This window comes from Biomphalaria glabrata, chromosome 11 (genome assembly GCF_947242115.1).
Source record: "Biomphalaria glabrata chromosome 11, xgBioGlab47.1, whole genome shotgun sequence".
NCBI lineage: Eukaryota > Metazoa > Mollusca > Gastropoda > Planorbidae > Biomphalaria > Biomphalaria glabrata.
The window spans coordinates 16,471,546-16,493,681 of NC_074721.1; the positions used below are offsets into that span (position 1 = coordinate 16,471,546).

The window sequence follows — 22,136 nt, forward strand, 5'->3', positions numbered from 1 at the left end:
TATAGTAAGGATTTAGATCCTTTCGGTTTTGTTTTATATAATCATGACACCGTTCACCCAACTTTTCAGTGATGACTACAATAGTAAGTCGACAGTAGCGGTAGGACTACGGATTTCGGCCATTAAAAATCTACTAAAAACCTAAAGAGACAGATTTGCAAATGTTCACATAGGGTTATAGATTCACTAAAACTGGTTCCTGTGTTTGAATGAAACATTTAGTCATGAGCAGTAGGCCAGAGAAATAGAGAGAGGGAGAGAGAGAGAGAAAGAGAGAGAGAGAGAGAATGTGTGTGTGTGTGTGTTTTATTTTATTGAGCAACAACTAAAAACAAAAATCAAAGACTCATTTAGGCCTTATCAGAAACTTGAGGTACATTTATTAATTTGAAATCATCCTGCTGATTAAAATTGAGTGTTTATGATGAAGCGGATCTTGATGTTGTTGATTCATTCGTGCTCTGCACTACTTATGGAATTCTTTATTGCCTTTCTTGTCACCAGATCCAAAATTCAAATGGGAATAAAACCAAAGAGTGATTCTTCGTCCGCAAAAATGTATGAACAAATAAAAACACAGGGCATTCATGTGAAGCCAACTTCAGCCCATTAGTGTATAAGGTTCGGAACTGATATTTGTCTATAATGTTTTAAGGAATGTTAAAGTAAAATAAAGTCAATGCAATTTATTTTGTGTTTCTTTTTGGTTTGTTTTTGGAGTTCATGTTATGAGCATGGCTTCAGTTACAGGTGACAATAAGCTTGCAGATATAGACAAAGAGGTAATGACCGAAGATGAAGTGACAGGGGATGAAGAGACCTGGGATGAAATGACCGGGGATGAAGTGAACGAAGATGAAGTGACAGGGGATAAAGAGACCTGGGATGAAATGACAAGGGATGAAGTGACAGAGGATGAAGTGACAGGGGATGAACAGACCGGGTATGAAATGACAGGAGATGAAGTGGCAGGGGATGAAGAGACCGGGTATGAAATGACCGGGGACGAAATGATAGGGGATAAAGAGACCGGGTATGAAGTGACAGAGGATGAAAAAAACGGGGATGAAGTGACAGGGGAAGAAATGACAGGAGATAAAGTGACAGGGGGATAAGGAGACAGGGGATGAAGAGACATTGGATGAAGTGACAGAGGATGAAAAAACCGGGGATGAAGTAACAGGGGATGAAATGACCTGGGGATGAAATGACCGGGGGATGAAGAGAACGGGGATGAAATGACCGGGGACGAAATGACCAGAGATAAAATGACAGGGGATGAAATGACAGAGGATGAAATGAACGGAGATAAAAGACAGGGGATAAAGTGACCTGGGATGAAATGACCGGGAATGAAGTGACAGAGAATAACATGACCGGGGATGAAATGACCAGGGATGAAGTGAAGGGGATGAAGAGACCTGGGATGAAATGACCGGGGATGAAGTGAGAGGGGATGAAGAGACCGGGATGAAATGACCGGGAATGAAATGACCGGGATGAAGTGACCGAAGATGAAGTGACAGGGGATGAAGTGACCTGGGATGAAGTGAGAGGGGATGAAGTGACGGGGGGTGAAATGACCGAAGATGAAGAGAACGTGGATGAAATGACCGGGGACGAAATGACCAGAGATAAAATGACATGGGATGAAATGACAGAGGATGAAATGAACGGAGATAAAAGACCGTGGATGAAGAGACAGGGGATAAAGTGACCGGAGATGAAGAGAACAGGGATGAAATGACCGGGGACGAAATGACCAGAGATAAAATGACAGGGGATGAAAAGACAGAGGATGAAATGAACGGAGATAAAAGACAGGGGATAAAGTGACCTGGGATGAAATGACCGGGAATGAAGTGACAGAGAATGACATGACCGGGGATGAAATGACCAGGGATGAAGTGAATTGGATGAAGAGACCTGGGATGAAATGACCGGGGATGAAGTGAGAGGGGATAAAGTGACAGGGGATGAAGAGACCTGGGATGAAATGACCGGGGATGAAGTGGCAGGAAATGAAGTGACAAGGGATGAAGTGGCAGGGGATGAAGTGAGAGGGGATGAAGTGACGGGGGTGAAATGACCGAAGATGAAGTGACAGGGGATTAAGAGAACTGGGATGAAGTGACAGGGGATGAAGTGACAGGGGATGAAGAGACCGTGGATGAAATGACAGGGGATGAAGAGACAGGGGATGAAATTACCGGAGATGAAATTACAGGGGATGAAGTGACAGGGGATGAAGTAACAAGAGATGAAATGACCGAAGATGAAATGACAGGAGATGTAGAGACCGGGGATGAAGTGACAGAGGATGAAAAAACCGTGGATGAAGTGACAGGGTATGAAGTGACAGAGGATGAAAAAACCGGGGTTGAAGTAACAGGTGATGAAGAGACCGGGGATGAAGTAACAGGAGATAAGGAGACCGGGGATGAAGTGACAGGGGATGAAATTACCTGGGATGAAATAACCAGAGATAAAATGACAAGGGATGAAGAGACCGGGGATGAAATGACAGGGGATGAAATGACCGGAGATAAAAGACAGGGGATGAAGTGACCTAGGATGAAATGACTGGGAATGAAGTCACAGAGAATGACATGACCGGGGATAAAATGACCGAAGATGAAGTGACAGGGGATGAAGAGACCTGGGATGAAATGACCGGGGATGAAGTGGCAGGGGATAAAGAGACCTGGGATAAAATGACAGGGGATAAAGTGTCAGGGGATGATAAGATCTGGGATGAAATGACCGGGAATAAAGTTACAGGGGATGAAGAGACCTGGGAAGAAATGACCGGGGATAAAGTTACAGGGGATGAAGAGACCTGGGAAGAAATGACCGGGGATGAAGTGACAGGGGATGAAATGACAGGGGATGAAGTGACAGGGGATGAAATGACCGGGGATGAAGTGACATGGGATGAAGAGATCGGGGATGAAGTGACAGGGGATGAAGAGACCTGGGATGAAATGACCGGGGATGAAGTGGCAGGAAATGAAGTGACAAGGGATGAAGTGGCAGGGGATGAAGTGGCAGGGGATGAAGTGGCAGAGGATGAAGTGTCAGGGGATGAAGTGACAGGGGATAAAGTCATCATCATCACTTCTTTGAATTCCTCATGGAACATAGGGCCTCGACAAAACACGCCACTCTCCACGGTCTCTTGCTAGCTTTTTGATGGTGTCCCAGCTCTTCCCGGTCTTCTCAGCTTCTTCAAGTACACTGCGTCGCCATGTTCTTTTTGGTCTTCCTCTGCGTCTTGTTCCTTGGGGGTTCCACTCTAAGGCCTGCCTAGCTCTGTTGCTGGTATCTTTTCTATGGGTGTGACCAATCCATCTCCACTTCCTCTCTAAGATATGCATTTCTATATTTTTCTGTCCACTCATCTCCCACAGTTTGGTGTTTTCTACTTTGTCATACCAGTGTATTTTTAGGATATTTCTCAGGCATCTGTTGATGAAGGTCTGTATTTTTTTTTTGTTGTGGCTTCAGTTGTTCTCCATGTTTCAGAACCATACAGTAGGACAGCCTTGACATTAGAGTTAAAGATTCTTAGTTTAGTCTTGTTTGAGATGTAAGGAGATTTCCAGGTTGGTTTTAGCTGTGTAAATGTCTGACGTGCTAGATTTATACGGCGTTTAATGTCTTCATCTGTTCCACCTGATATACTGACTACACTCCCAAGGTATATAAAATTTTCTACTTGGTCTATTGTCTGAGAATCCAATACTATGTCTCCACTTTTTTTATTGTTTACTTTAAGTACTTTAGTTTTTTGGTGGTTTATTTTGAGGCCTACTCTTTTTCCTACTTCGCTTAAAGCTGTGACCTTTTCTTGCATATCTTGTAGTCTGTGTGATAATAGGGCTATGTCATCAGTGAATTCCAGATCTTCCAGATTTTGTGTGAGAGTCCATTGGATTCCTTACCCTGCGTTAGAGTAGGCTTCTTTTGTGGCCCAATCCAGTACTAGAAGGAACAGGAGTGGTGAAAGAAGACATCCCTGTTTGACTCCTGTTGTGACTGGAAATTCCTCTGACAGCTTGCCACAGTGGGTTACTTGGCAGTTGAAACCATCATAAAGGTTCTTGATTATGGTTATTATTTTATTGGGGATCCCATAATGTCTCATTACAGTCCAGATAGATTCTCTGTCGACGCTATCAAAAGCTTTTTCAAAGTCAACAAAAGTTGCATAGAGAGGAGATTGCCATTCGACACATTGTTCTAAAATTATCCTGAGTGTAGCTATTTGGTCAGCACAAGATCTCCCTTTTCTGAATCCGGCCTGTTCTTCCCTTAGGTGTTCATCACATGCTCCCTTTATTCTGTTTAGTAGGATTCTGCTAAAAATCTTGCTTGGTACTGACAGCAAAGTGATGCCTCGCCATTTCTCACATTGTGATAGATCTCCACTCTTTGGTATTTTTATTAGCAAGCCCTTTTTCCACTCACCCGGAGGTGTTTCTGTTAACCAAATTTTGTTGAATAGTTTGTGCATTCACTTCCTCCTTCTTTTAGGACTTCGGGTGGTATGTTGTCAATTCCAGCTGCTTTACCTGTCTTCATTTGTTTGAGTGCATTCCTTATTTCTTCTTTTGTTATTTCTTCCATGTTTATGTCTAGTGTTGGTCCTGCATTTAGATCTGGTGGATTTCGTGGTTTAGGTCTATTGAGCACTTCTTGAAAATATTCTTTCCATCTTTCAATTTGTTCATTTATTGAAGAAAGTAGTTTTTCGTATTTGTCTCGGACTGGAACATTGCAATTAGCCTTTTTGGTACTGAGAGGTTTGGTGATTTTGTATAGTTGTTTTATATCTTCTTTACCTGCTGCTTCTTCTGCCTGTTCTGCCAGATTATTGTAAAATGATCGTTTGTCTTGTCTAAGCATTTTGGTGACTTTCTGTGAAACTGCTTGGTAGTCTTGTTTTGATTGTTGCTTGTGGTTTCTTGTTTTTGCTAGGTTAACTGCCTGTTTAGCGCATTTCCTTTCCTCGATTAATTTCCATGTCTCGTCACTAATCCACTGTTTTTTCTTCTTAGGGTTAAGGCTTAGTACTTCATTGTTTGTTTCAGTAATAATTTCTTTGAAATTTTGCCAAGATTTATCGACGCTTTATTTGGCCTCATCTAGTTGTAGCACAGCAAATCTATTTTGAAGGGATAGTTGGAATTCCTTTTTAATCTGGGAGTTGTTGAGCTTGTCTAGGTCAAATCTTTTCCTTTTGTTTCTTTCTGTTTTATTGCTGGCCAGCTTCATTTTTAGTTTGGCAACAACTAGGTGGTGGTCTGAGCCAATATCTGCTCCTCTTCTGTTTCGTACATCTAGTAATGTGCTTCTCCAGTTCCGCCGTATGGTAATGTGGTCGATTTGATTCTCTGTTTTATTGTCTGGTGAAACCCATGTCACTTTGTGGCATTTTTTGTGGGGGAAAATGCTGCCTCCTATCACTAATTCATTAAATGTGCAGAAGTCTGCAAACATTTCTCCATTTCCGTTTATGGTGCCAAGTCCATAGGTGCCCATACTTTTCTCTCTCTCTCTCTCTGTTGTCACTTCCCACTTTGGCATTCAAGTCTCCCATGACGATCAAAACATCTCTTGTAGGTATTTTGTCAACTATACTTTGCAGTTGGTCATATAATGTATTTTTGTCAGTATAACTTGCAAGGTTGGTGGGAGCATAGCACATAATGATGTGAACATTTTTGAACTTAGACAAAAATTTGGCTCTAATTATTCGTTCTGAAACTGGTTCCCATTCTAAAAGACTTTTGAAAGCTTCCTTGTTTAGTAGTAGTGCTACACCATTTTCATGTAAGTCATCTTCTTTTTCCTTTTCAGAGAAGAGAAGGGTTTCTCCTAATTGCAGTTTTGTTTCACCGAATGTGTTCCATCGAACTTCACTTATTCCCAGGATCTGTAGTTTGTAGTTGGCCCTTTCCTTGGCAATTTGTGCACATCTACCTGGTTCTAGTAAAGTGCGGACATTCCATGTTCCCAAGTTAAGTGCTGCCTTCTGAATAAGGAAGTGTTTCTTTTTCATTGGTTTAAGTAGAGTGGTCGGCCTCACAGGATTCGTTCGACTTTCCCTGCATAGCTTCATAAGTCTCCTTTGTGGAGCTCTACTTTCGCCTCTGACAATGTTTAGTGTTTGTGCTTTTGTTCTGGTTTCTGGGGATGAAGTTACCGGAGATAAAATGTTCGGAGATGAAGTGATCTGGGATGAAATTACCGGGGATAAAGTGACAGGGGATGAAATGACAAGTGATGAAGTGACAGGGGATGAAGTGACAGGGGATGAAGTGACAGGGTATGAAATGACAGGGGATGACGTGGCAGGGGATGAAGTGGCAGGTGATGAAGTGGCAGGGGATGAAGTGACCTGGATGAAATGACCAAGAATAAAATGGCAGGGGATGAAGTGACCGGGGATGAAGTGACAGAGGATGAAGTGGCAGGGGATAAAGTGGCAGGGGATGAAGTGACAGGGGATGAAGAGACCTGGGACGAAATGACCGGGGATGAAGTGACAGGGGATGCAGAGACCTGGGAAGAAATGACGGGGGATGAAGTGACAGGGGATGAAGAGAACTTGTATGAAATAACCGGGGATGAAGTGACAGGGGATAAAGTGACATGGGATGATAAGATCTGGGATGAAATGATTGGGGATGAAGTGACAGGGCATGAAATGACCGGGGATGAAGTGACAGTGAATGAAATGACCGGGTATGAAGTGACAAGGGATGAAGAGATCGGGGTTGAAGTGACAGGGGATGAAGAGACCTGGGATGAAATGACCGGGGATGAAGTGGCAGGGGATGAAGTGGCAGGGGATGAAGTGGCAGGAGATGAAGTGGCAGGGGATGAAGTGACAGGGGATGAAGAGATCGGGGATGAAGTGACAGGGGATGAAGAGACCTGGGATGAAATGACCGGGGATGAAGTGGCAGGGGATGAAGTGACAGGGGATGAAGTGGCAGGGGATGAAGTGGCAGGAGATGAAGTGGCAGGGGATGAAGTGGCAGGGGATGAAGTGACAGGGGATGAAGTGACCGGAGATAAAATGTTCGGAGATGAAGTGATCTGGGATGAAATTACCGGAGAGGAAGTGACGGAGGATGAGATTACAGTGGATCAAGTGACCGGGGATAAAGTGACAGGGGATGAAATGACAGGGGATGACGTGGCAGGAGATGAAGTGGCAGGGGATGAAGTGGCAGGGGATGAAGTGACCTGGATGAAATGACCGGGAATAAAGTGGCAGGGGATGAAGTGACCGGGGATGAAGTGACATAGGATGAAGTGGCAGGGGATAAAGTGGCAGGGGATGAAGTGACAGGGGATGAAGAGACCTGGGACGAAATGACCGGGGATGAAGTGACAGGGGATGCAGAGACCTGGGAAGAAATGACGGGGGATGAAGTGACAGGGGATGAAGAGAACTTGTATGAAATAACCGGGGATGAAGTGACAGGGGATAAAGTGACATGGGATGATAAGATCTGGGATGAAATGATTGGGGATGAAGTGACAGGGCATGAAATGACCGGGGATGAAGTGACAGTGAATGAAATGACCGGGTATGAAGTGACAAGGGATGAAGAGATCGGGGTTGAAGTGACAGGGGATGAAGAGACCTGGGATGAAATGACCGGGGATGAAGTGGCAGGGGATGAAGTGGCAGGGGATGAAGTGGAAGGAGATGAAGTGGCAGGGGATGAAGTGACAGGGGATGAAGAGATCGGGGATGAAGTGACAGGGGATGAAGAGACCTGGGATGAAATGACCGGGGATGAAGTGGCAGGGGATGAAGTGACAGGGGATGAAGTGGCAGGGGATGAAGTGGCAGGAGATGAAGTGGCAGGGGATGAAGTGGCAGGGGATGAAGTGACAGGGGATGAAGTGACCGGAGATAAAATGTTCGGAGATGAATTGATCTGGGATGAAATTACCGGAGAGGAAGTGACGGAGGATGAGATTACAGTGGATCAAGTGACCGGGGATAAAGTGACAGGGGATGAAATGACAGGGGATGACGTGGCAGGGGATGAAGTGGCAGGGGATGAAGTGGCAGGGGATGAAGTGACCTGGATGAAATGACCGGGAATAAAGTGGCAGGGGATGAAGTGACCGGGGATGAAGTGACATAGGATGAAGTGGCAGGGGATAAAGTGGCAGGGGATGAAGTGACAGGGGATGAAGAGACCTGGGACGAAATGACCGGGGATGAAGTGACAGGGGATGAAGAGAACTTGTATGAAATAACCGGGGATGAAGTGGCAGGGGATAAAGTGACATGGGATGATAAGATCTTGGATGAAATGATTGGGGATGAAGTGACAGGGCATGAAATGACCGGGGATGAAGTGACAGTGAATGAAATGACCGGGTATGAAGTGACAAGGGATGAAGAGATCGGGGTTGAAGTGACAGGGGATGAAGAGACCTGGGATGAAATGACCGGGGATGAAGTGGCAGGGGATGAAGTGGCAGGGGATGAAGTGGCAGGAGATGAAGTGGCAGGGAATGAAGTGACAGGGGGTGAAGAGATCGGGGATGAAGTGACAGGGGATGAAGAGACCTGGGATGAAATGACCGGGGATGAAGTGGCAGGGGATGAAGTGACAGGGGATGAAGTGGCAGGGGATGAAGTGGCAGGAGATGAAGTGGCAGGGGATGAAGTGGCAGGGGATGAAGTGACCGGAGATAAAATGTTCGGAGATGAAGTGATCTGGGATGAAATTACCGGAGAGGAAGTGACGGAGGATGAGATGACAGTGGATCAAGTGACCGGGGATAAAGTGACAGGGGATGAAATGACAGGGGATGAAGTGACAGGGTAAGAAATGACAGGGGATGAAGTGGCAGGGGATGACGTGGCAGGGGATGAAGTGGCAGGGGATGAAGTGGCAGGGGATGAAGAGACCTGGGACGAAATGACCGAGGATAAAGTTACAGGGGATGAAGAGACCTGGGAAGAAATGACCGGGGATGAAGTGACAGGGGATGAAGAGACCGGGGATGAAATGACCGGGGATGAAGTGAGAGGGGATAAAGTGACAGGTGATGAAATGACAGGGGATGAAATGACAGGGGATAAAGTGACAGGGAATGATAAAATCTGGGATGAAATGTTTGGGGATGAAGTGACAGGGCATGAAATGACCGGGGATGACCTGACAGTGGATGAAATGACCGGGGAAGAAATTACCATGGATGAAGTGACCGGGTATGAATAGACCGGGGAAGAAATGACCTGTAACCGAATAGGCAGCTGATTTTGACAGTTATAGCCAACAATAACAGTTTTGTGATTAATCGCATATGATAATCAACAATTTAAAAAAAAATAGAACAGTATGCATGTTAAAAATGTGATTCAGAAATGAAAAAAAAAATTAAATACCTCGTCTTTTAAAAATACAAAATCATCAGCAATATTCATATCGATGTATTAATTTAGAGAAATAATCAAATCTTTAGGTTTTATAAACGTAACAAAACATCAGATAAGAATATATAACTAAACTTGTATATAACTCTGCATGACCATAAAGTAAAAGATAAGAACTTCTATTTTGGAATTCATCAACAAAGAACATTTATACTAAAACAAGGTTATAAAGACAGTTTGTGTGGAAACACAAACTCAGAATCGGCCCCCGAAGTGATCCACTAAGGTAGAAAAAGGTAGGAAAAAAGGAAGGTTTCAATATTTTCAGAAGAATATCAGTGTTAAATTCTATCAGAAGAGGTCCACCCATGCATGAAAAAAAGTCAGTTTTCAATATTTTCAAAAAGAATATATGACAGAGAAGAATGGAGAAAGAAGGTTGACAGATCCTGTGTGGTGCCTCAAAGGTCCAGCACACCAAGGGATAGGTGAAAGTGAATGTGAAGATAGATATTGTTATAAAACTGGTGGTGGCACAGACGGGGGTAAAGGTGTGTGTGTAGTCAGCCCACGCAAATCGTCCCAGGTCAGCGATAGACGAGCGGTCAACCGTGACGAGCTACGACGGTCAGCCGAGACGAGTGTCAACATGAAGGTTCGAGTAGGATCGGCGTCATGAACAGAGCTCAGAAGCGTCACGAGAGTTGTAGTCACCTGACGACCCAGAAACGTCGAGCGGCGTTCTGTCCGGTTCTAGAAGGCCAGTAGGGACCCTATATAAGAGCGGAGGTGTCGCAGACAAGACGGTTGAGAAAAGGGGCTCAATACAGCAAGGTTCACGAGAGAAGGTTCACGGCAGGGGTTCAAAACACGGTCGACTACAGCACAGTTCAACGGTGTGGTTCTGTACGGAGCATTACAACAGTTCAGTGCGGAGTACTGTCAAGTACAGTTGAGAAGACTGGCGTCTTGATCTTGGTCTGCGATCGAGTCCGACACAACGAGCCTAGTGTGTGAAGTCAGTCCTGAACTGTTGAACCCAGTGCAATCCGGGAATGAGACGGAGAGGCCAGTGCAAGAGTTGATACGGCGGTACGTGTAATCGGAGAGATATTTGAGATAATGTACGCAAAAATATTTAAACCCAAAATCAAATTGGTTCAGTATATCAGTAAACTTAAAAAAAAAAAATCATTAAGACTCGTTTAATGAATAATACCATTTTTTCTTAATTGAATAATGCACAAGTGACAAATCTCAATTGATTTCGCTTTACGTCATACATTCTGTGCAGCAAAGAAAACTATAACATCATCTACATCGATACTTTCTAGTATTTGTGACTTCACTGACATTAAAGCCATGATAAGCCTTTCTTGCGTTATTGTGCTCCTGAGATAGTTTTTGATGAACTTGAGCTTTGAGAATAATCTCTCACATGACGTAATGGAAGTGGCCTGAGTTAGTGGTATTCGGAGGAGGTTGCAATGTTTGAGCACTCGTAATTACCATATGAAGCCTGTTTCCTCAACATGTCTATTGGTGATTGTATTACTGGTTTGTTGATGAAAAGTGTTTGTGCATCAATGACATTTATTTCATCATACAAACAGGAAAAGTAGCAAAGTTTATCATAAGCGTGTCTTCATCTAACAGGTGTCTTGGTTCAAGAAGAAACCCAAAGGTATACATTTTCTTTCCAGCCTTTGGAATCTGCCCTTCATCTCCATATGAAATCTGTCCAGTACTTCTGTCGCAACACGTTTCAATTGCAGTTCTATTGACAGTCCTACATTAGAACTCAACATCTCATCAAGTCTTTTCTTTCTTCTGGTTGTTTTGATTACTATTATTATTATAGCTTTTATATAGCGTTACTTTCATGCTTATAGCATGCTCTGAGCTCATGGTCCAATCTCATTTGTGGACCAGTGGGGGGGGGGGTATCAAGGAGTTGGTTTTCCGTGCTGCCTTTAGGCGCTCAGTAAAAGCAACTCTGCCGAGTCGGGTGTCGAACCTTGAGCCCCATTCTAGGTAGCCAAGACAAGCCAAGTTCAAGCGCACTTAGCCTTTCGACCACGCTTCCCACAGGGATTACAGGGAATACATAGTATTCAATACCTTCTTTTGCTTTTTTTGATGGATTGGGTTTTTGTCAGTTTCTCATCATTTTGCAGAAAGCATGAAAGGGTACTAATTTCTTTAGCAGCTTCCCGTATATGCAGTCCAGACTTTTGTAGTTTCTTCTGAACAATATAAATTGGGAGCAAGAGCTTTGACCAGAATTCAAGATAGGCAAAAAAATCTTAATTTTCCACTGTATGAAGAAGATTCTGTCCTAATATTATATGGTATTACGTCATTGTTGGTTGTTTATGCTTTGTGCGCAAGCAAAAGGATTCAGAGCATACAAAAGTGGGAAAGATCCATATCTCGTTATGCTCGAGTATAGAAATACTCCGATAAGTGGACTGCCGTATTCACCATCACAACTGATGACGAGAAGAAGACTCAGGGAATCATTCCAACTGATCCCAAACTATTGAAACCATCGGTAGCTGAAAATGCAGAGACATTACTCAACGAACGACAGATGAAAAGCAAAGTGAAATACAATGCAAAAGCAAGACTACCTAAAGATTATTCTGTCAGAGAGTTCGTCTAGGTCAAACATGGCAGAAAGCAGTTGTCATAAAATGAACTGCAAACTGTTGGAACAAACGAAACAGACAGTTATAGACCAACGTCTAGAGAATTTGTTGTGCCAGTCAAGACAACCAGAAGTGGACGAATTGTTAAAGTTCCTAGAAGACAGGGCCGGCCTTACTCCACTGCAGCCTATGCGGTCGCAGTGGGCCCCGCGCTTTCATAGGACACGCGCTAATTCTAAGTGTACATTATTAAATTAAACCATTATAACATATATAAAATAACAGGGTTTTCGTGACCTGATTTTCCAGGGCCTCCAGGAAATCTCATGAATTTATTGAATTTATTCAAATCTCCTGAAGAATAGACGAAATAGACATTTTGGGGTGCCTATAAATAAAAAGTGGCCATTTCATTTGATAAAAATGTATTGCAAAGACGAAAGTAGGCCTATTTTCTAATTCAAAAAAAAATAATATTGACATTATGCTCATCCCTACCCAGACTAGGCCCCGTGCGATCCGTTTCGCATAGGGCCCCGCAAATGCTATGGCCGGTCCGGTTAGTAGATATCACTCTTAAGAACTTTAAGAGGAAGGGTGTGATAATAACTTCAAAAGGAAGGATGTGCTAATGTTATATGATATTACGTCATTGTTTGTTGTTTATGTTTTGTGCGAAAGCAAAAGGATTAGATGGAAATAAAAAGAGAGTTTCCGTTGGATTGAGGAAAAATGAAAAGAGGGGTAATAACTCGAGAGACGCCAAACCCGAATAATGGACTATTCTTGCATTATTAAGAATAACTTTTAGATCTGTTATACTCGATTCTGTAAATTTTGCTTCAAGGTTAATTAGTGTAGCCATAAAATACTCGCCATTTAGATATATTATTAGTAAAGGTAACAAGATACCTGGAATTCGCTGTATATCATGCAGTTTTATTCGTGGCAACAAAGTTTAAAATGTAAAACTAACTTTAAAAAAAACTTTGATCTCTGTGGGAAAAAATATTTGTAAAATGTCAACAAATCAACGTACTGATAGACCTAGATCTAGGTTTAGTCTTTGTGATAAATTTTTAATCCATAAATGTTGAAAAAAAAAAGACACCCGTTGACACTATTTTTCAATCAAATATATTAATTTATGTATTTACAAATAAATTTCGGACACCCATTTGGGGGCCCCCCCCTAGCCCCCCCTAGGTGGGGGCCCGGGGGGATTTTAAATTTCTCCCCCCCCCTCCCCCACCCCTTAGTTACGCCACTGCTATGGAAGAGACATATCGTAGTGTGAAAATGGAATAGTGCGAATGCGTGCAGAAAGAAGAAACATATCGTAGTGTGAAAATGGAATGGTGCGAATACGAGCAGAAAGAAGAGACCATAGACTTATATATTATATCTAGACTGGAAACAGGAAATAAATTCTTATCCGCGACTGATCGCTCGTGAACATTGTGTAGAAAGTTGGATCAAGGCGTTGTTTTGTCAAGTAGTTTAAAGAAGTCAAGTTGTTTTTTTTTAAACCTAACCTATGTAATATACAATTTTATTTTTTAGATCTAGATCTAGTAATTGATTATCAAAAATGCAAAAAAAATAATAAAAAAAATCACAGTTTAGTGTTCCATTCAGTCTTTTGATAAAGAAGATTATGTATCTAAAAATTGCAAAATAATAATTATGAGACGAGAGTACTCTTATTTTTGCTGTTCATTTACTAGATCTAGATCTAAAAATTAAATTATTGTTACATAGGTTAGGGTTGAAAAAAATAGCTTTTACTTCTTTTAACTACTTTACAAAACAACGCCTTGATCCAACTTTCTAAAAAATTTACACGACATTTTTTGTAGTGTTAAAAAATCTCCATGTCCAGTCTAGATATAGTATATGTATGTCTATCGAAGAGACATATCGTAGTGTGAAAATGGAATGGTGCGAATGTGTGATTTAAGAATGGAAACGTTATTCATAGTGGATGGAGTTATATAAATAAATACTGTAAATACTATATGCTGCTTGTGATATAAATGGGTGATGCTAATTTAAATAAATACTGTAAATACTATATGCTGCTTGTGTTTTAACTGGGTGATGCTAATTTAAATAAATACTGTCAATACTATATGCTGCTTATGTTTTAACTGTGGAGATGCTAATTTAAATAGATACTGTCAATACTATATGCTGCTTATGTTTTAACTGTGGTGTGGTGGAATAAGTCCGCCGATCGGTTCGTTTGCACTTCCCGATGGGGACGATGGCCTGCGACTCCTAGGGGTAAAGTCTTAGAGCCACAACGTGGTAAATATTTGGTTGATGTTATATAGGCACATAGACAGGCACAAGCAAAACGCAAAGCTTATTGATTTTGTGGAAGAACAAGTATTTAATAAAGATAAATTAAGAAGAAATACAATCAGTGAGTGGGGGGATGTACAGAATGATTTAGGATTTTATGATAACGTTTAAGATAATATCATCACTGGGATGTTGTTCATAAAGATTCGTGTATGGTTTGCTTATTTGGCTGTCTCTCACTTATCTGTTATGCAAGGTTCTCCTTCGGGGTTGGATAAGTTGAAGCTCCGTTGTGTTGTAGCCAGTTGCTGGTGCCCTACAGGTAGGCAGGCGCTAGTGTGAGGAATATAAGGATGCCACGCGGTGGGCTTACTCCCGTGGTAGTTGCAGACCGGTCCTTGGACTTCAGCCTGGAATGCCTTCAGGGAGTCTTGGGTCCACTACTATTTTTAATTTACATAAATGATTTACCAAATTGCATTACTTCAGGAACAAAAGTCAGATTATTTGCAGACGATTGCATAATATATAGAACAATAAAAACAACACAAGATACAGAAATTTTACAAAGAGAATTAGATGAATTACAGAAATGGGAATCAAATTGGAGCATGTCTTTCCACCCAGAAAAATGTCAGTTATTAAGAGTAACAAAAAAACTAAAACAAATTAATTCCACTTATCTTATTCATAGTAAACCAGTAACACAGACTAAAAACGCAAAATACCTAGGTGTTATAATAAATGAAAAACTGTCATGGAATCTCCATATTGATGAAGCTAACAAAAAATCAAACAAAGCATTAGGGTTTATTAAAAGAAATTTCTATAAATCAAATAGGAACTATTGATTATTATGAACGAATAATAACAAGACTCTGGATAGAACTTATAAGACATGAAATCAGCTGTTTAATCTAACGCCATATTGGTTGACAACAACAGTTACAAGGGATGTTACTCCCAAACACCGATTGGTGCAACCTATATAAAACACACATCAACATCCTTCCCTTTCTATAGCTAACAAAATACATATCAGAAATATTTGCAATTAAAATAACAAACATTAATGGCTCATCTTATTTTATAAATATTGTAACAACTTAAAATAAAAATAAAGTTCAATTGAGAGTGTGACACATTAATATGCATATTAATATTGTCATAAAAATTCTTAGTACATATCATAATCCCTATGCCACACAGGTCTATTTGTTTCTCGAGTGCTAGTTCTTGCTGGCATGTTTCTATCACAATTATTGTCTGGTACATGAGAAACTACTCCAGACTGTGCTGCATGTTGAGAACAGTTACCAGAAAAATCTGGCCTCCCCTTATCATCATCATCATCCAAGACATTCCCATCATAGACATCAGTGTCTTTCAAAATCGTTTTCCTTGGCCTAATATGATATCTGTTGCGTATGTAGAATCCTCCATTATATCCCTTGATTTTATAAGATCTTGGAGATGGATGTTCCCTGATTATTCCCGGATACCATCCTGTTTGACCTGGGTTTTGGTAATAAATAGTTTGCCCTAGATGGAGTTTTGGTAAATCCCGAGCTTGCTTATCATATTGTCTTTTTACTTGTCGTTTGTAATTCTCTTTCCTCTCAGCTACAACATGTTCACTTAAACACTTTGAAGTGCTGGGAATCAATGTCCGAGGACTTCTTTTGAGGCACATTTCAGCTGGGCTAAATCCAGTACATTGCCGAGGTGTATTTCTGAGTTCCAGTAAAGCTTCATATGGATCATCACCATTATGTTTAGTTTTCAGTATTAAATTCTTCATTATCTTTACAGCAGCTTCCGCCTTGCCATTTGTTCTCGGATAACCAGGATCTGATCTGATGTGATTGATGTTCCATCGTCTTGTGAATCTCAAAAACTCATTTGAACTAAATTGTGGACCGCCATCTGTTATTAACATTTTTGGAACACCAAAACGAGCAAATTGTCCTTTCAATTTTCTAATCATATCTTGTGATGTTGTTGTTGAAAGATAATCATACTCAATAAAATTAGAGTAATAGTCAACAGTAATTAGATACTGTCTTCCATCCACTTCCATCAGGTCAGCTCCAACTTTTTCCCATGGTACATTTCCTTCATCATGATGTTTCTCTCTGGTTCATAGGTTTCCTTTCTTGACAAGCAGTGCATGTCTCTGCCATCTGTTTTATTTCATCAGCCATGCCTGGCCAGAATATCGTCTGTCGGGCCCTCCTCATCATTCCATCATATGCAATGTGTCCTGTGTGCAGGTTTTTCTTCATTTCTTGACGCATACTGAAAGGTATGACTACCCTTTCTCCTTTCAAAATTACTCCATTACTAAGTCCCAAAGTATCAGCAAAATCAAAATATGGTTTTACCCTGTTGTCTAAATCTTGTTTTCTTTGAGGCCATCCATTCATAATTTGCTTTGATAATTTACTTAATGTGTCATCTAAGTCTGTTTCTTGTTTTATTCTTTCTAATAATGGATCCGGTATGTCCACAACTTTTGTCTGACATATGTTAAAAACTTCATCTTGCTTCTCCTCTTGATTGCAAAGTCGTGATAATGTGTCAGCAATGTGTAAACTGTTTCCTTCTACCCACTGAAATGAGAAATCATAACGATTGCTCCTCAACATCAAGTTTTGTAATCTTCTTGGAGCCTGGTTTAGAGGCTTCCTTAAGATGTTTGCAAGTGGCTTATGATCATTTATTATTATTACATGTCTTCCAAATGTATATTGATTAAATCTTTCTAGTCCAAAAACTACAGCAAGTAGTTCTTTTTCAATCTGAGCCCACCGTTTTTCAGTTGGTGTCAATGCTCTAGAGGCAAATTCTATTGGTTGTCCTTCTTGCATTAGTACAGCTCCAAGTCCATGTTGACTACTGTCCACTTGTATTTCAAGTTTCTTGTCAGGGTTGTAGAATATAAGGACTGGAGTATTTGTAATCATTGTTTTTATGTTGTTGAATGCCTCTTCACATTTTTCAGTCCATCTAAAATTGCAATCTTTCTTTGTTAGTTCTCTTAATGGTTGAGACACTTCGGCTAGATTGTTCAAAAATTTTGACAAATACTGCACATAGTTTTCTTGCTTCCTGGCTATTTTCTGGTTTCTTCATTTCCAGAATAGCTTTGATCTTCTTTGTGTCAGGCTTTATGCCTTGCACACTAATGCAGTGTCCCATGAAACTTATCTGGTCTTTTTTCTCTACTGTTTTTGTTTCATTTAATTTAATGCATTTCTCTTTGCATCTCTCTCTTAATCTCTTCAGTTTGTCAGAGTGATCTTTTTCTGCTTCTTCTTTGGACTGCCCACATCCCACAATCACAATATCATCAGCCACATTAATGCATCCTTCTAATCCTAACAATGCTTCTGTTAACTTCTTCTGGAATATTTCTCCACTTACACTTAGTCCAAAAGGCAGTCTTGACCATCTGTACCGCCCATATGGTGTGATCATGGTAGTTAGTAGACTAGACTTTTCATCTAGACGTACATGCCAGTAAGCCTCCTTTACGTCTAATTTAGAAAATATTTTAGCATTTAGGAACTGTGGCATTACAGCTTCCAAAGTTGGTAACTTAAAATGTTCTCTTTTTAAAGCAGTGTTTAGATGTCTTGGGTCAATGCAGATCCTTAAATCCCCATTTGGCTTTTGAACCACAGCCATCTGGCTGACCCAATCTGTTGGTTCATTTACAGGAATTAATATTTTCCTTTTTACTAATGTCTCTATTTCTGCTTCCACCTTCTTTTGAAATGCAAATGGTATATTGCGACAAGGTGATACCACCGGAGCTATGTTCTCACTGACAGTTAATGATGTTTCACCTAAATCTCCCAGATGACAATCCATTGTTTTTACTTGTGATATGAATCTATCTTCATTTAATGTGATCAGACTTAAACTTTGGCATGTTTTACGGCCTAATAAGCATTGATAGTGGTTCTCTACAACTGTGAATGTTACCAAGTAATTCTTTTTGTTTTTAGGATTTGTTATTATTAAGTTAGCAGTGCCCTCAGTTTTTAATTTGGAATTATTCCACATTGCTAATGTTTGAACAGTCTTCTTAATTTGTGTCTTTTTAACATATTGTTACGTATTTCTGAATTTTCTGGCTAGATGTATTAGTTGGCACACAAATAAAAACACAGCAAAGAACTTGACGACTAAACTTTCAGTTTCATATAACTTTAATGACTATTAACTCTAACAATTCGTTACTGTAACATGTAGCGTAGAAGACTGTACAATATCTGTCAGTTTACAGTTAGCTATACTTCGTTGCAATTCATCTCTTCACTTCGTTGCAATTCATCCCTTCTCAACTTTCCTCGAGCCGTATTCCACAGAACAGACCAACGACACACTTCCCAGTGTCGCTCCAGGTCTCCCAAAGCTGAACCAAGTCGTACTCAAGTCTACCGAATCAGAGCCGCACACGTCTTACATCGACTGTATCGACTGTAACGGCTCAAGTCCACTGTAGTTCGCTGTATAGACTTTAACGACAGTAGTCCACTCCAGTTAACTCTACCCTAGTTAACTTGCATCGAGTCGTACACATTTCTCTTCCACAGAGCCGCACACGTCTTACATAGTCTGTATCGACTGTAACGGCTCACTCACGACTCCATACGACTCCATACGACTCACTTTCACATTAACTTTCTGGCTTATATAGAGTCCCTAATCGCTTGTCCAAAGTTGCACAAACACGGCTAGTATTCTCTGGAATAACAAGTGAGGAAACGTCACATCCTGTCTTTGTTTATACATGTAGATTCCAGAAAACATCGGCTGCAGTGTCATCCAGCCAGGGTCACAAGTTGTGACCTCTATCTGTCACTGGACATTTTTAGTACCTTCTGGAATAACACGTAAGGACACGTCACATCCTGTCTCTGTTTATACATGTACATTCCAGGGAACACCCGCTGATGTGTTATCTCGTCGGGGTCACACGTTAACCTCTTCCTGTCACTGGTCATTTGTAACAATATTTATTACATATAATGTTGACATCTGCTCCTGTGTCCAGCTGAAATCTTATTTGTTGACTATTTATCATGAATAGTGCTGTCATTCTGTCCCTATTTATGTTTAACACATTTATTGAGTTTAATTGTTCCTCTTGGTCAAATTCATCCATAGCATTATGCATATGTATTTTATTCTTAGTTTTACACTTAACTGCAAAATGGTTTTTACCTTTGCATTTATTGCAAATTTTGCCCCTAGCCGGACATGAAGTTCTGTTCACTGCATGTCTGCCTCCGCAAAACCAGCAATCTATTAGGTTGTTTCTGTTGTCAGTTTTCTTTTGTTCTATCTTATCTATTTTCACGACAGCTTCCTTATTTATCTCTGCCAATCCTTTTGCGGTTTGCTCATATTTTTGGTATATATCTAAACACTTCTTCAATGTAAGATCATCGCGATTCAATAATCTCTCCTGCAGTCTTTTCTCCACGGAGAATACGATTTTGTCTCTAATCATTCTATCCTTTTCCTTGAAATTACATTTTTCAGCCTGAGCTCTAAGCTGCGTAATGAACACATCACAAGATGACACCTTTTCTATGTTCCAAAATCTGAAACTTTCCAGAACTTCATTTTTTCTGGGGTTGCAATAGTCGTGTAATTTCTTTAGTAATATTTGCGGGTCATTCACGTCTTCATTCTCATCATACTGCAACTGCTCGCAAATCTCTTGGGCCTGAGGTCCAGCACAATGTAGTATTATTGCTTTTTGTCTGATTTTAGGTTTTTCTTCAGCTCCTTTTGCTTACAGAAACAGTTCCACTTGTCTTTTTCCATTGGCGAAAGTTTTCACTGACATAACCTTCAGTCACATTTAACTCTGTTGGTGGTTTAAGTAGACCTTCTGCCATCTTTAATGAAAACTTCACTCTAGTATATCTACCGTAACTGAATAACCCCGAGCCTCTCGATATATATTCTAATTCTAGATTCTAGACTAAAGACTGGGACTCTGGAATCTACTAGATTTTAGATCTACACTTTAGCTCTATTTTTTTTTCTTAATTTAACTAGATTTGTATCACTGATATAAATTTAAATATAATTCTTGTTACCGCTGCCACCATGTTGATTATTATGAACGAATAATAACAAGACTCTGGATAGAACTTATAAGACATGAAATCAGCTGTTTAATCTAACGCCATATTGGTTGACAACAACAGTTACAAGGGATGTTACTCCCAAACACCGATTGGTGCAACCTATATAAAACACACATCAACAGGAACATAAAACTAAAATGTTATTTAACCTTGGTTAGGCCAATAATAGAATATGCATCCTCTGTTTGAGACCCCTCAATTCAAGAAAACATTAAGAAACTAGAACAGACACAAAATAGTGCAGTGAGATTCATAACAAACAAATATTCACACTTGACTAGAGTAACACCTTTAGTAAAATCACTAAATTTAGAAAGCCTTCAGGACAGAAGACTCAAAGGTAAAGTAACAATTATACATAAAACACTTAACCATAATCTTCAAATACAAAAACAAAATTTAATAAAATACTCAGAAAGACACAAAGATAAAGGTACACTCCTCATCTCATATGCTAGGACTAAGTTGTACAAATACTCCTTCTTCCCTAGTGCTATTAGAGCATGGAATGGGTTGCCTGAGCTAGCCAGGAAAACCAGTGACTTGGCAGAATTTAAGTCATTGGTTAATATGCATGACTTGCAAAATGTCCATCTTTCCGTCTGTCAGATGTCGCGCGTAGGATTGACGTTTTTCATATTGAATGACACCCCAAAATGACATTTTTGGTCTATATATTTCCGTATATTTTAGGACTATTTCGTAAATTGTGCAATTTCGGGAGATTTCCAGGAGCTCCTGGTAAATCGTCAGGAGGGCGCGAAAAATCTGTTTTAAGTTATATAATGGTTTAATTTAATAATTTATACACCTTGAATTAGCTCGGGTCCTATGAAAGTGCGGGTCCTATGAAAGTGCAGGTTCTATGAAAGTGCGGGGCCCACTGTGGTCGCATAGGTTGCAGTGGCCTAAGGCGGCCCAGCAAAATAGCGTTATATGCTACGCCGCCGGTCGACTAGCACTGATGTAATGCATGGCTGCAGTTCACGCAATAATATGAAAAACTACTTATTAATTGTTCTTTTAAATTATGTTGACTTATATGCATACTAAATTGATTTTTCTCATTAAAAAAAAAAAACATTTTTGTGTGTTAATGTAGTAGTGAGTATAATAGAACTAACTTAACTTAGCAATACAATTGTGTAAAAAAAAGTGTGGCGCGTGGGTGTCTTCCCTACTATGTAGCCTTCCTTGTTTGTTACTATTAATAGTTAATAGTAGTAAAAGTGGTGTATTTTTATGAAAAAACTGCTTGCATAAGTATTCTTTAAAATTTGGTTTTTGGCATTCAGAAACAAGAAAACGTAGCCGTTGAATCAGAACTTTGAATGTTCTAAACTATTATGATGTCGGATTTTCACGATATTTTCCAGTTTTCGAGATCTAAACGGAACAGAAAATTCTTTATCTGACATTCACTTGCCTCCCCCTCTCCTCAGCAAAGTCGTGACTAAATGTCGCAAGAGATTTGCGGAATCAAAGGCCGCAACGTCCAAAAAATCTAAACGAGGAATACATAAAGGAGGAATAGGAGGAGGCGTGCTGGCTGAGCGGTAAAGCGCTTGGCTACCAAACCGGGGTCCC

At 40.5% G+C, this 22,136-nt stretch overlaps 3 protein-coding genes across 5 annotated transcripts in view; 2 read left to right on the forward strand and 1 right to left on the reverse strand.

The window, feature by feature from the left end:
- LOC106072964 (exported protein YdbA-like) overlaps window positions 1–4,514 on the forward strand; it is a 56,178-nt gene extending 51,664 nt beyond the window's left edge. For 2 of the 3 annotated variants that reach the window (XM_056004100.1, XM_056004101.1), the window contains one exon: window positions 505–689. In XM_056004100.1, the coding sequence (XP_055860075.1) occupies window positions 505–613 (109 nt within the window). In that variant the 3' untranslated portion in view covers window positions 614–689. Of the gene's footprint in view, window positions 1–504 lie in introns of all 3 variants that reach the window. The other variant, XM_056004099.1, reaches the window with a different exon arrangement.
- Window positions 4,515–6,427: 1,913 nt separating this feature from the next.
- On the forward strand, window positions 6,428–9,263 carry LOC129921739 (sodium/potassium/calcium exchanger 1-like). The gene is made up of 4 exons (XM_056004344.1): window positions 6,428–6,697; window positions 7,321–7,551; window positions 8,175–8,368; window positions 9,071–9,263. Exons 1-4 carry the CDS (start codon window positions 6,428–6,430, stop codon window positions 9,261–9,263), a joined length of 888 nt encoding a protein of 295 aa, XP_055860319.1.
- A 6,290-nt stretch (window positions 9,264–15,553) lies between these two features.
- On the reverse strand, window positions 15,554–16,456 carry LOC106074183 (uncharacterized). The gene has a single exon (XM_056004345.1). The coding sequence runs from the start codon at window positions 16,454–16,456 to the stop codon at window positions 15,554–15,556; it is 903 nt and encodes a 300-aa protein (XP_055860320.1).
- Window positions 16,457–22,136: the final 5,680 nt, after the last annotated feature.

Coding starts and splice junctions, on each gene's coding strand:
- LOC129921739 (XM_056004344.1), top strand. CDS start 6,428: ATGGCAGGGGATGAAGTGACCGGGGATGAAGTGACAGAGGATGAAGTG. Junction 6,698..7,320: donor ATGAAATGATTGGGGATGAA/GTGACAGGGCAT, acceptor GAAGTGACATAG/GATGAAGTGGCAGGGGATAA. Junction 7,552..8,174: donor ATGAAATGATTGGGGATGAA/GTGACAGGGCAT, acceptor GAAGTGACATAG/GATGAAGTGGCAGGGGATAA.
- LOC106074183 (XM_056004345.1), bottom strand. CDS start 16,456: ATGGAAGTGGATGGAAGACAGTATCTAATTACTGTTGACTATTACTCT.